The sequence below is a fragment of the Octodon degus genome, unplaced genomic scaffold (assembly GCF_000260255.1).
Source record: "Octodon degus isolate 3935 unplaced genomic scaffold, OctDeg1.0 scaffold00025, whole genome shotgun sequence".
Classification (NCBI taxonomy): domain Eukaryota; kingdom Metazoa; phylum Chordata; class Mammalia; order Rodentia; family Octodontidae; genus Octodon; species Octodon degus.
This window is the reverse complement of record NW_004524601.1, coordinates 9827446-9840190: the sequence shown is the minus strand read 5'-3', so window position 1 is coordinate 9840190 and position 12745 is coordinate 9827446. Positions and strand designations below refer to the sequence as shown.

The following is a 12745-nucleotide window of genomic DNA, read 5'->3' as shown; positions in this document are numbered from 1 at the left end:
TATATATATATTTAAAGGGGGCTAGGATCAGAGGAATACAAATGAAAACTACGCTGAAATACCATCTTACTTCAGAAAGAACGGCTATCATCAAAAAATCTAAAATTATAAATGCTGGTGAGGATGTGGGGGAAAAGGAACCCTTCTATATTGTTGGTGGGAATATCAACGAGGACAATTACCATTTGGAACTCAGGGTAGAGATTTCTCAAAAATCTGAGCGCCAAAGTTCCATGTGACCTGGCCTCTACGCCTAGGTGTCTTCCCACAAGAGTCAGGGTCATCATATTAGAGATACAAGCATACCATGTGTGCACAATTTATAACAGCTATTTTGGAAACAGCATAAATGTCTATGAATGATGAATGAGTAAGAGAAAGATGGTATCTATATACAATGGAGTACTATGCTGCCATAAAGGAAGATAAACTTGAGGCATTAGATGCAATTTGAGAACATGTTAAGGGAATTAAGTCAGACAGACAAACTCAAACATTGCATGGTTTTTCTTATATAAAAGTTCAAATATCTCCCCAAATTATATATTCTGTTGTTTTAAAATTATTTTGATATCTATACAGATTGTTTGACTTATGTTGAAGGTTTAGCCTAGTTTACTGGCAGGATCCTAAGTTTGTGATATTACCTATTTGTTTTCAATTTATGTCATATACTAAGTACTCCAAAGATAATGATACACAGTATAACAACTTATATTCTTTTAGTACTCAGTTATGAAAATATTTTTTCATAAAATAGAAAAGGGAAGCTAGAGATGTATCTCCGGGGTTGAGCCCCCTGGAGGGATCCCAGCACCGCCATGCATTCCTGGTGAGTACACGCCAACTGGAGGGCCAGGACGGCAGCACGCTCCTCAGAGTCCAGGCCGACGGAGCTCTGCAGCGAGGCCCCGCCACCCAGTGGGTGTCCTTTGCCACTAGGACGCATGCAAAGGCGAGTACTGCCACGAACGGCTGGCAGGTGCTGGCTACTAACAAGCACGAGCAAGTTAGGAAGTAAGACATTAGACAGAGATTGCTGCTTCACGAGGAATATGGCAAGAAAGAAGACATCAAAATAGCATGTTTATGAAAGAGTCAGATATTTTTCTACTCGCACTTCTGTATCAGAGCTACCTCCAATATAGCAGCGCAAGCAGGAGTACACAGGTCGGCTTTGCTGAGGACTGCTCACGTGAAGACAGATGCTGGCTTTGTACTCATCAGTATAAGAACAATGACACAAAGCTCACACAGTTCTTACGGAATCCTGGTACACAAAATAATGTACGTGAAAGCCCTGTGCGCACGGACACATCAGGCTGCACAAATACCTGGGGCTGTCCTTACGTATCTTTCAAACACTATCTTCATATCTGTTGTTTGCAAAACCTGAAGCAGGAACTACAAGCTCTACAGGGGTACGCAGATATCTAGCACAGGGTCACATATGACCTACCCCCTTCTAAAATCACAAAATTAAGAACGTAAAAATGCATACTTACTGGCTCAAGGTCTTTGCGTAAAAGTAAAGGACAATGCCCGCCACAAACACAAGGAAGAGTTTGAAATCCACAACTGGAGTGAAAAAAAGATACACGCAATGAATATTTTGTGTCAATATCACATTAGTAAAAGAAGAGGCAAATCACTGCAGAAAAACTGAATCCAGGAAGTCAGGTATAATAAAAACAGACTCACTGTTTCGATTCACATTTATGGTGTAGCCAGAGGTCTTCCTGCTGGGCTTCACACTGAAGCATACTGTCTCCTTGTAGGGGCTGATTTTTATGGTAATATTATTAGACTCCTTTGGTGTCCAAAAGTTATGAATTATACATCTGATAACAGACAGAATCGTTTCTGGATACTGGCAATTATGCCTTTCTGTGATATATACAACACTAAGGAGGACTGGACTGGTAATGCTCACCTAAAAACAAGAAACAAATCCATAAATGTTGAAATAAAAACTTTTCATAAGCTTCTTAAAAAGGTGGGCAGAGGACAAGGGAAAACCCAAGACCGGCTGAGGAAAAGGCACATAGATACACAGACACAGATACACACAGCCATGAACTGGGTAGAGGTGGACGCTATACACCTACGTGTAGTCCAGACACACATCGGACCACAAACACCTGTGAAACCTGGGTGCTTCTTCTCCTGCGTTGTAGTTATCTTAACTGCCATGTACCTCCAAAGCCTCATGCACTGGGAAGGTGATGGGCCTCGGGGCTGCTATACCTATCAGTGGATTCACCCACTGAGGAGGCCCTTGTTGAATGTGCTATCAGGAGGTGGGGTCGGGTTGGAAGAGGCAGGTCACTGGGAGTGTGACCTGGCAGGGCGTTTTCCTGTCCCTGGCTCCTCCCTTTCCTCTCTGCTTCCTGTCTGCCAGGACCTCCTACTGTGCTGTTTCCACCCTGGAACCAGCTGATATGGACTAAATCACCTGAAACCTTGAGTCAAATAAATGTCTCCTCCTTGAAATTATGTATGTTGGGTATTTTGTCCCCCCAATGGGAACAAATTAATAGAGACTAATACATCTCTCTTCTACCAAGTCACTATGTCCAAGAGATATGTATGTAAGGGCCCCCCAGGTAAGGCAATGCCCTCCTTGTGTGCTCCACCCACCTCACTAATCACTCTCATGGTTGTACCCTGGACCCACCTAGCAAACAGCACCCCCCACCAGCTATCTTCCAAGCATGCCCCCTGAGCACCCTGGTCCCCACAAGGATCAGAACATCTTTCCCACCCCCACTCCTCACCCCCTTGGTATCCTCAGTCCCTTCTTATCCAGCTAAATTCTATGAGCAACATAAGCCAACCATGACTCCTTGCTTTCTCTTTAAAAAATACAACTTTAAGCCTGCTCTACTCTTGTATTTGTGCCACCAAATCTGCTGGAGAAACCCATGGTGCCCTCACTTTAAGTCCTTCACAGAGAGCCTGGAGTGGGCCCTGGAAGGTGCAGTCGTCCATACCCTACAGTCCCAGGCATTCATTCATCTATTCCCCTCAACAGACGACTTCGCAGACTCCAGCAGCTCCCCGCGCGCCGCCGAAGTGAAAATGCTCCGTGAAGGCAATCCGCATGGCCGTCCTGCTCTCTCACGTACATCCCACCAGCACTTCTCTCTATAGATAATCCCTCTGTTTCCCTATTTTAAAAAAAGAGGACAACAACAACCCCCAAATCTTCTAAGCACTCTGCTCTCCCACCACTATCTCCTCATTCTGTGCTCCTCAACACGGTACAATTCCTTCTGAAGGTGCCATGTCTGCAGCCTTCAGTTCTCTCCTTTGGCTCTCTCCTCAGCCCAGTTCAGTCAGGGTTTCACCCAACAGCTTCCTGCTGAAGTCGCTGTGCCCCCGCATGGCTACACTGCACACTGAGTTAACTCGCCTCTGGCACTGCTGGTCACTCCCTTCTCTCAGTCACACTTTCTTCCCAGGACTTTCACTTCTCACTCCTTCTCTTTTTTGCCAGCTCCCCTCTCCCTGAGTTACCCAGGCTCAGCCATCAATCCTGGCTGCCCTCTGGATGTGGCGGCAGCACTGAGTAATCTCTTTAAGAGGACAGGCCTAATGGGAGGTCCTCAGGTCACTGGAAAGCTGAAGCTCTCTCCAGAGTGAGTTGTTAGAACGAGCCTCACCCTTGAATCTTGCTGGCTCCCTGTCTTACTTATATGCCTGCCTCTGCTACCCACCATGAGGTGATGTAGCCCACGGGGGCCCACATAAGAGTCTGGGCCATGTTGTGCAGACTTTGAGCCTCCAGAATCATGAGCCAAATAAACCTATTTTCTTTATGTAGCAAGCTAGCTTCAGCTATTTCCTTACAGCGATGAAAAACTAACAGAGTCCACTTCATCTAATCTCATCCCTCAGTCTTATGGCTTTAAGAATTATGTCTATAAAGATACAACGCTACTTACTTTTGTAAAGAAATACGGGGAAGATACCAAGAACTAAGGAATGATTGCCTATGAGGTGTGGGTGGGACTGAACGAAGGGCCTGGGGGCTGGGGAAAGCTCCTTTCTCTGGGAATACTTTTGTGAAGAGCGCTGACTTTTAAGGCACATTAATGTTGTATGTACTCAAAAATAATACTAAAATCAACCACAATGGGTATAAACTATGAAATGAAAACACACAGAAACAAACAGTATTTTGAATGCATGATACAGCTAAGTGTAGATGAGAATTAAGAAATGTGGATGAGAATTAATTAACCCAAGAGCCGAGAACTTAAACTCCATGCCCTCAAACTGACACACAAATAAAACACAATAAACAAATACTGAGCTCTCCCTACTAGGTTCATTTTTTAACAGTAGGGCTCAGCAATTCTAGAACTACTTGCAACATATTCCACACTAGGCAAATAAATACACTGAGGATGGTGGCGAGCTACAAATATGGAAAGCGGAAGGCTAGAATGAACCCTGTGGTGTCGGAGATATCAGAACTCATGGCTGTAAACAAGCAGAGATGTACAAACCTCACGCCGAATGTTCCTTAGGAAAACATGACTGCAGGGTTCATTCTAGGAAACTGTATGAGCTGGAAACATCTTGTTTGCTAGAAAATAAAGTAGCGCTCAAAAAGTGACAGATACAAGTTACAGGGACACAGAGATAGTCTGAAGGAGCTCCCAGCAGCCAAATCTGGGACGATTTGAGTACCAAAATAATTAACAAGAGCAATGGCCTGTACCCTACTGAATGAACTGGTAATTTGTAAGGCTACATAAGGAAAAGTAATTAATAAGTAGAAGGAGGAAAAACTCTTCCCTAGTAGAATGCCAATGTATGTAAAATGACTGGATGAATTTGAAAATTACCATTTGATAAATACCATGAGGATAACTGATCCAAGAAGGTATCATAAAACTAAGGGGTAGGAATTTGATGAGGAAGAGAGTATCTAGAGCCAGAAATTACCTTTTCAAAACATTCATTCATTGAAAGAAAATGGCAGTAATTTTAAAGCAGAAGGACACAGGACTGACCAGATAGCTCAGTGGATTAAAGCGCCTGCTTAGGCAGATGGAGGGACCGGGGTTCAATCCCTGGTTAGCCATGCCAGCCCCGCCCCTGGGGAGACAGTCATTGAGATTAGACGTGGTAGCACACACCTGCAATCCCAGCACTTGGGAAGCAGAAAATAGGAGGATCACTACGAGTCTGATCTGTGTAGTGAGACCCTGTATTAAATACATAAAATAAATAAAGCAGAAGGACACAACAAACACTGTACTGAGTGATACAGTGGCATACATTATTGGTGATGGAACAAACCTACATCCTGTGCCTCCTGACATCTCTCCTGTCCCCCAGTCCCAGAGCACTGGCTAACCCACTTCGCTGAAATCTTTCTGAAATATGACCTTCTCCATGAAAGGATTTCCTTTCATACCATAACTTGCCAGGCTGTGCTTGCTAGAGGGTATATCCACTTGGAGCGGTCCAGGAAGGGGCTGGAGAGGCACATGGGGGAGTTGGTGTCCCCTTCCATGTCACTGTTCCCCAAGCTGCCATGTGTGTTCTGGATGTCAGCATTTATCCTGATCCTCAGCCACGTGGCACCCCATATGGACTTTCTATTCTTGAAATAGTGCGTTCTCCTTCCCTGTCCTTAAGAAGTGCTTCAAATTAGGCCTTACCTGCAGCGTGGACCACATATACGCCCAGTGTATTTGAGAGTTTTGGCTGTAGCAGTAACAGTCTGACCTCTGAGTTTTAATTAAATCCGCTTCCTTCAAATCTTTACATCTTGAAGCTAAAAGATGGAAAAAGGAATAATTTCCTAAATATTTTGTTACCTAGACTCATTAAAAAAAATTTTCCCAAAGGCAGATAGTAGCCATTTTGGCATTTTGTCACCAGTAAATTCTTCTACACGGTAATTATATTTCTTTAGTCTCTGCAATCTAGCAAGAGCTACTCAGAAAACCCATCTGTTGACAGCACTCTCGTGGCTACGGAAGGCATAGGAATGTCACAAAGAAAAAGCCTGGCTTCACTCCTGAGGTGGAGGGCAGGGGCTGAGAGTAGCTGCTCAGAAAAGATGAGATATGCTTGGTGACTGAAGGCTAGCATGGGGGACAGGGCAGTTGGGGCTGGAGGGGGCACCTTGGGAGTGGCTCAGGCAAGGGCCAAGTGACTGCCACACAGGGTCAAGGCTGGTGTGCAGGGAGATAGTCGTTTCACACCTGCAGGTGACAAATAAGTACAACCTCCCCAAGTGCTTCACTAAGAAGCTGGGTGAAGGTACCAGTGACAAGGCACAGTGAAATTTACCACCACAGCAACAGAACAGCGCTAGCCCTGCAAGAGCAGGAGGAGGACCCCATGTTACTGGAGCCGGGAACTGAGTGAGCAGGAGAAAGAGCAGACCCAAGAGCCCTCTGGGCATAACATCGGGCTGTGGAAATTCATCTGATGAAGGAGGGTAGGAAATGGTGTGAAAATTCCTGGTGAGTGGAGAGAGTGTTTCCCCCAGGAAAGAAACACTGGTGGAAAAGCCAGGCTGTTAGGGGAGCAGGACATGAGCTCTGCTTTAGACATACATGAGCCCTGGTGTCACCGGTGGGGCTCAGTGAAGACACAGCAGTCCACAGCACAGGAGAAACTGGGCTGAAGATACATAAATACGGTATGAGGTTATAGGTCCAAATCTATGTATCACAGACACTATGTGATTATATATGACACAACACATTTGCGAGAAATTTCTGCTGTATTACACAAAGTTAACATGGTAAGTGCTACAAACACTAAAAACTAAAGGAGTTCAGTTTCTTCAGTGACCATTACTGTATTTGGATTTAAAATGAAAGCAGTTCTTCTAAATCCAAGATAACCTGTCAAACAGGAAATCTCTGAAATGGAAAGCAGGAACAAGGAACATCTGTGGGTACCCAGAGAAATGGCCCAATGAGGCCCAATGCCCGACTCCTCTGAGGAAAGTGTGATCAGCTATTGCTACAGAAAATCTGAAAGGCAGGGTAGAAGGTTGAAACTTCAGAGGATACATGAGCAAGTGTAGCCCACCCGGTGAAAACTCAACCGATTTTGCTAAGAGCCTCACCAGTACCTGTGCGCATTAGAAGAGTACCCTTGAACTCTCGGAAAGCCACAGGCACAGGTGAAGGTTCCCTTCTCTACCTCATCCCCTGTGAGCTCTTAAGTGGACGGCTGAGCCTGGGATTCTGCAGAGCCGCTAGTCAGGGATCACCTTCCTGTTCCTGACTGTATGCAGGAGTATGCAGTCACCTCTGAGTATTTGTGAAAAGGGTCCCTGGGCTTGAGGAAAAGGACCTGCCCTGAACTGCCCCTTGGTCTTCAAGCAGATAAAGGGAAGAACACACAGAGGATGGTCTCCCTGACTACAGCCAACAGCATGTTGCCACAGGAGTCTCCCTGGAGCTGTCCAGAGTGGCATCTGGGTCCCAAAGTGCAGCTGACACAGAGCTTTCACACACAGGAGACAGCATGGCCAGGGTATCTGTGTCTCGCTGTCCTTATCACCTCTCCTGAGGTGAATGCATCTCAATCAACTCACATGAGAACTCCGAAATATCCAAGCGGCCAGCAACTCCACCAGCCACAAGAAGAGACAAGATTGGCCTCAAGTGAGTTCATGGGAAGCATAAGGCACGGGCCAACTGGACAAGACCTGAGACGGTGGCTTATGACAAGACCGCTCACTATCCAACTGAGGGTAGAAACAGAAAACACTGCCAACTTAACGGTTGACTTAACTTCTGTCCTAGAAGAAGCCATGATGCTGAAGGTCAAGAAGCTGAAAAAAAAAGAAAGAAAAGAAAACCTTTGGGATGGGGAGGCAGCTCAGTATAATAAGCGCTTGCCTGGCAGCGCAAGGGCCTGAGTTCAATCCCTGGTTCCGCCAAAAAAAAAAAAAAAAGAAGCAGCAGCAGCTGCCTGCCCAATGTGCGAGCTTCATTCACTCAGGCAGCCCTGGATTTCCTGCTATGAGAACACTCCCGCAGGCAACTGAGGGCAAAGTCAAGATACAACCCAACAGGGCCCACGTAACACAATCCAGGACGTGAAAAGGATGTCTCAGAATTTATGGAAGTGCAGTGACAATTCTTCATTCCGGCAGAGGAAACAAGACCACCCGGGGCAAGCTGCTGCTCCCACTTCAGGTCTGAGTACCTCCCTTCTCTCTAGAAGCTCTGGGACTGAGTTGCCACATCCTCAAACCCAAACAGGTCAGGAAAGAGATGTGGAGAAAGCCTCTCTAGGTCCTTCCAAGAAACCTGACTTCTGGACCACATGGGGAGTGATGCCCAAGGAGAGAGGTGTCATCTGCTCAAGGTGCCATGGGACATGGGTTAAGGTCACCTTATTCAATGAACGGTACCCTTAGCTCAACTGATAAATATACAACTATGCTGATTTTAGGGCTACAGGAGTCCCCCCTTTTACTGTGGTTTCACTTTCTACAGTATCACTCGGGGCTGGGGATTTGGCTCAGTGGTAGAATGCTTGCCTAGCAAGCTGGAAGCCCTGGGTTCGGTCCTTGGCACCAAAAACAAAACATAAACCTCCCCTAAAAAACAGTTCAACCAAAAAGATATGGTAAAATCAAAAAAGACCAAAAACAAACAAGGCATCTACAGTATCACTCACCTGTACGCAACCACATTAAAAAATATGAAGTGGAAAATTCTAGAGGTAATTCGTGAGTTTTAAGTAATTTTTATTGCAATGCACTGCAATAGTGCTTTTGTTAGTTTTATCTTATTAGTTATCACAGTAAATCTCTATACCTAATTACTAAGTTAAACTCATGTGCAGGTGTGTGTGTATCGGAAAACATAGCACACAGGGGTCAGCATTCTGAGGTTTCAAGCGCTGAGGACTGGCTGCACATCACTTGCTTTAATTAACGAGTTAAATTAAAAACTACTCCTCTGAGCCAGGCAGGTGGCGCACGCCTGTAAGTCAGCAGTATGGAGCTAAGGCAGGAGGATCACTGCAAGTTCAAGGCCAGCCTGGGCTACAGTGTGAGACCCTATCTCACAAAACAATAAAATAAATCAATAAATCACTTTTCTATAGTTACTTTTGTTATTGATTAGAAAATGTCTAACTATTGGCTGGGGAGGCTGAGGCAGGAGGATCACTATGAGTTCAAGATCAGTCTGGGCTACAAAGTGAGTTCAAGGCCAGCCTGAACTGCATTGAGACCCTGTTTCAAAAAAGACCAAAAGAAAGATGAAAGGAAGGAAGGAAGGAAGGAAGGAAGGAAGAAAGAAAGAAAGAAAGAAAGAAAGAAAGAAAAAGAAAGAGAGAGGGAAAACGTTGAACTATATAGTTAAAGAGTTTAAAGAGTTTGGTCACACATGCAGTAAAACTATTCGATCAAAATTTTAGAAAAGAACAGGTAGTACTTAAACTGACTTACAGAATAATCTCAAACTAGAAAGCACAAACACTTCTCAAATCTACTACCTCCCATCTAAAAATGACACCAACATTCCTCTTAAAATTTTAGCCTTCCATGGCGCTCATATGGGAAAAAAACCTACCCTCAAGTTAAACTATAATGGAATAAGAATATAAACATTTATTATTACAGTAATTTCTATTCTGACCAGAAGAGGGTGAAGAAAAGAAGAGGAGAAAGCAACAAGCACAAGCAAAGCTTCCCTTTTGAGGGTTCAAATGCAACCAAGTGGTCTGAGATGGGAGTTAGGACAGTCCTTGGTGCTCCTTTGTAAATCTGCTTATTTTTAAAGGTGGAGTACAAAGGTAACTTTGATTTCAAGAAAAAGCCTTGATTTTTCTTCCTTCAGGACTTGAGGGTGAAAGCGAGATCAAGAGGTGCTGATCACATTCAGAGTTGATCTGAACTTCAAGAGAGGTCTTCCTCAGCCTTAGAGGGGCAGAAAGCTGTGAAACTAAAGTCCTCTACCTTTGCAGTGTAAGCCTGGGGAACTTTCTGTGACCCGAACCTCGTCACAGGGGATCTCACCCAGTGGTGACAAATTACAGTAATGCTCAGTTTGGAGTTTTTCTTCTCTCAGCCACGGAGCCACCTGTTTCCTGTATAAACTGCCTCTTACTTTCCTCCAAAGAGGGTGACAGGATGTCCTCCACGCCCCCAGAAGGGTGTGTGTCCCCAAGACGGAACTCTACAACAGGAAGGCCCTGCACTCCACCTCCACTAGGCCGCTCTGTAACCGATGGCCCTGCCTGATGGAAGGAGAGAAGAACAGCAGCCCTTTCTCATCTGTAGTTTTGTGCACTGAGATTTCAGTCACCAGGGCTGAAACTATCGCATAGACAATTCCAGAGATACCCACGTCACAGGTCCACACCCTCCACTGCAGCACAGTGCTGTAACTGTTCTCCTGTGGGTTACCATTGCTGCACTCTTACTGTGCCTGATTTCCATGAACTCTCCCCGAGGTGCACGGCGCAGGAAGCCGTGCACTCAGCAGCAGTCGGAGGCTCCAGCCTCTTGGAGCAGGACTACTCCCTGTGGATGGAGGGCGCATCAACTGTTCCAGCTATTTCTTCTTATACAGCAGCTTCAGAGCAGCAGCCGTGCTCAGGCCTGGTCTAGCCCTGGGGTCACAACACAGCAGCACTCGTGCACTACAGGGCGAGGCGTGCCTGGTGCTTCCTAGCCTGCCTATTTGTAACCCCAAGCCTCACCTGATGGCCACAGAAGTTGCTGTTTCTCTTAGCTGTGGACTAGAATGCAGTCTGCATTTTCCATGTATCAGGCAGAACAGAAGTCCTGGTAAGCATTCATGTATGTTTCCAACTAACTAAACTGAAAATCATTCCAGTTAAATGTGGTGAAACAGAAACCTGAAGAATTCTGGGTTCCTGAGGCAATAAAAATATACAAAAAATACTGGCTATTATTCAGCAATAACCTTCGTTTCCTATAAGAAAACTGTGGTTTATAAAGACTACCCTGGGCCAAGGTTACATCATAAGTGGGGCCTGAATGTAATGACTAAACCAAAACCCAAAGTTCTAGGTGTTGGCAGGACTATTAAATCTTCTGGTTGCTCCCATACTCAAAAACCCTCCTCCTTCGGCAGATTTGTGCTTACTTTTTAAGCAGTAACTACGTTATATTTCTTACTAAGCCTTTGTCTCCCAATCTGTAAAATGGGTATGAAACCATTATCTATCCTTGTTGAGCTTTTGAAATTAGCAACTACCACAGATAATGCACTGAAACACTTTTAACCCTGTCCAGCTGTAAACACCCACTTCATGCTCAGTGAAAGCTGGGGCAGATGGACAGTTCCCCTAGGTGGGACTCACTCCCAGGTTTCTGGAAGTTGGCAGCTGTGGCAGAGCAAATGCCAGTAACTGCCTACTCAACAACCATTCTTTCCTTCATCCTTAGGTTCCTTCCAGGAATCTACAGAATTCTGGTTTCAATGGGGAAGGCCTTTTCCAGCTCAAAGACCACACCCGGCAGCCTCCCTCGCAACCAGAAGTGGCCAAAAGAATGAAGGAAGTTGGTGGAGAGTTTGTCCAAGAAATAAATCCTTTAAAGGGTGTCACGGGCAGGAAATTGAAAGAAAAGAGGGATTGAGGCGGATGGCGAGTCACAAGCAGCTCTGGAGTTAGAATGGGAGTTTTCTGACCTCCCCTTGGGATCGCCCAGGGAGGACGGCCCCTAAGGCCACCCTGCACAGCCAGCAGCTCTGTGCACGGCACACCCACGCAGCCCAAGATCCTGGAGGTGTCAGCGGAAGTCCACACAGCCCCAGCCAGGGGCCTCTCCCAAGGTCACAACAGCTAGTAGGGGCTGGAAGGCTCTCAAGCGCTCTTGGGTAGCGTTCACAGGGCTAGCTGCATGACAATTTGGATAAGGCCAAAGACATGATAAGGCTTTCTATTTTGTCTGTGGTACTGGGGATTGAACCCGGGCCTCCCCAGTGTGCTACAACTCCAGGTTTTTCTTTAACGCTTCGGTCTAGGTGCAGGAGCAGGCTCAATTGCCCGCGCAGGGCGCGAACTTGCGGTCCTCCGGTGCGTCCTCCCCAGCGGGGCTGCAGGCGTGCACCACCACGCCCAGGCACTGAGCACGCCCAGAGGCCCCAGGCCAGGCCAAATGGGGACTCCGGACAAATCGCAGCAGCCCTGCGCTTGGGCGGCTTCGGAAACGGGGGCGCGGCCCGGCTTCGCACTTCCAGTCCTAGGGCCACCGAAGGTTCGCACCCGCGGGGGCCCGAGCTGCCCGGTTACCTGAGAGCGCCGCGTCCTCCCCGCACACGGCGCCCGCGGGCAGCAGCCAGAGCAGCAGCCACCACAGCCCTGGCGGTGGCCGCCACATCGCCGGGCTCGCTCCACCGCTTCCGGGTGGCCACCCGCCGGAGGCGGAAATGTAGGGGTCTGCGCGGGAAGAGCCAGAGGAACCCACCGCGGGCGGGGGCGGGGGTGGGGCGGGCCGGGCACGCGCCCTCCGGCGGCCCTGCCCCGCCCCCACCGGCTCACCCCGCCCACCTCGCGGCTTCTCCCCGCCCACTTCCAGCCTCGCCCTGCCCCCACCGGCTCACCTCGCCCACCTTGCGGCTTCTCCCCGCCCACTTCCAGCCCCGCCCCGCCCCCACCGGCTCACCTCGCCCACCTTGAGGCTTCTCCCCGCCCACTTCCAGCCTCGCCCCGCCCCCACCGGCTCACCCCGCCCACCTTGCGGCTTCGCCCCGCCTTCTCCCGCCTCGTC

The 12745-nt window shown here is 47.4% G+C and overlaps 1 protein-coding gene across 3 annotated transcripts in view; it reads right to left on the bottom strand.

Annotated features, from left to right (window-relative positions):
• The window catches only part of Nemp2 (nuclear envelope integral membrane protein 2), a 27856-nt gene extending 15402 nt beyond the window's left edge, over positions 1-12454 (bottom strand). Inside the window, exons 1-5 of one of the 3 annotated variants that reach the window (XM_023712295.1) lie at positions 12268-12353; positions 7726-7819; positions 5679-5794; positions 1702-1933; positions 1506-1578 (exon numbers count right to left, since the gene is read on the bottom strand). In XM_023712295.1, coding sequence (XP_023568063.1) covers positions 1506-1578; positions 1702-1933; positions 5679-5696 — 323 coding nt within the window. In that variant the 5' untranslated portion in view covers positions 5697-5794; positions 7726-7819; positions 12268-12353. Of the gene's footprint in view, positions 1-1505; positions 1579-1701; positions 1934-5678; positions 5795-6227; positions 6300-7725; positions 7820-12267 lie in introns of those variants that run through there. The other 2 variants (XM_004628677.2, XM_023712296.1) reach the window with 2 other exon arrangements.
• Between the last annotated feature and the right edge of the window lie 291 nt (positions 12455-12745).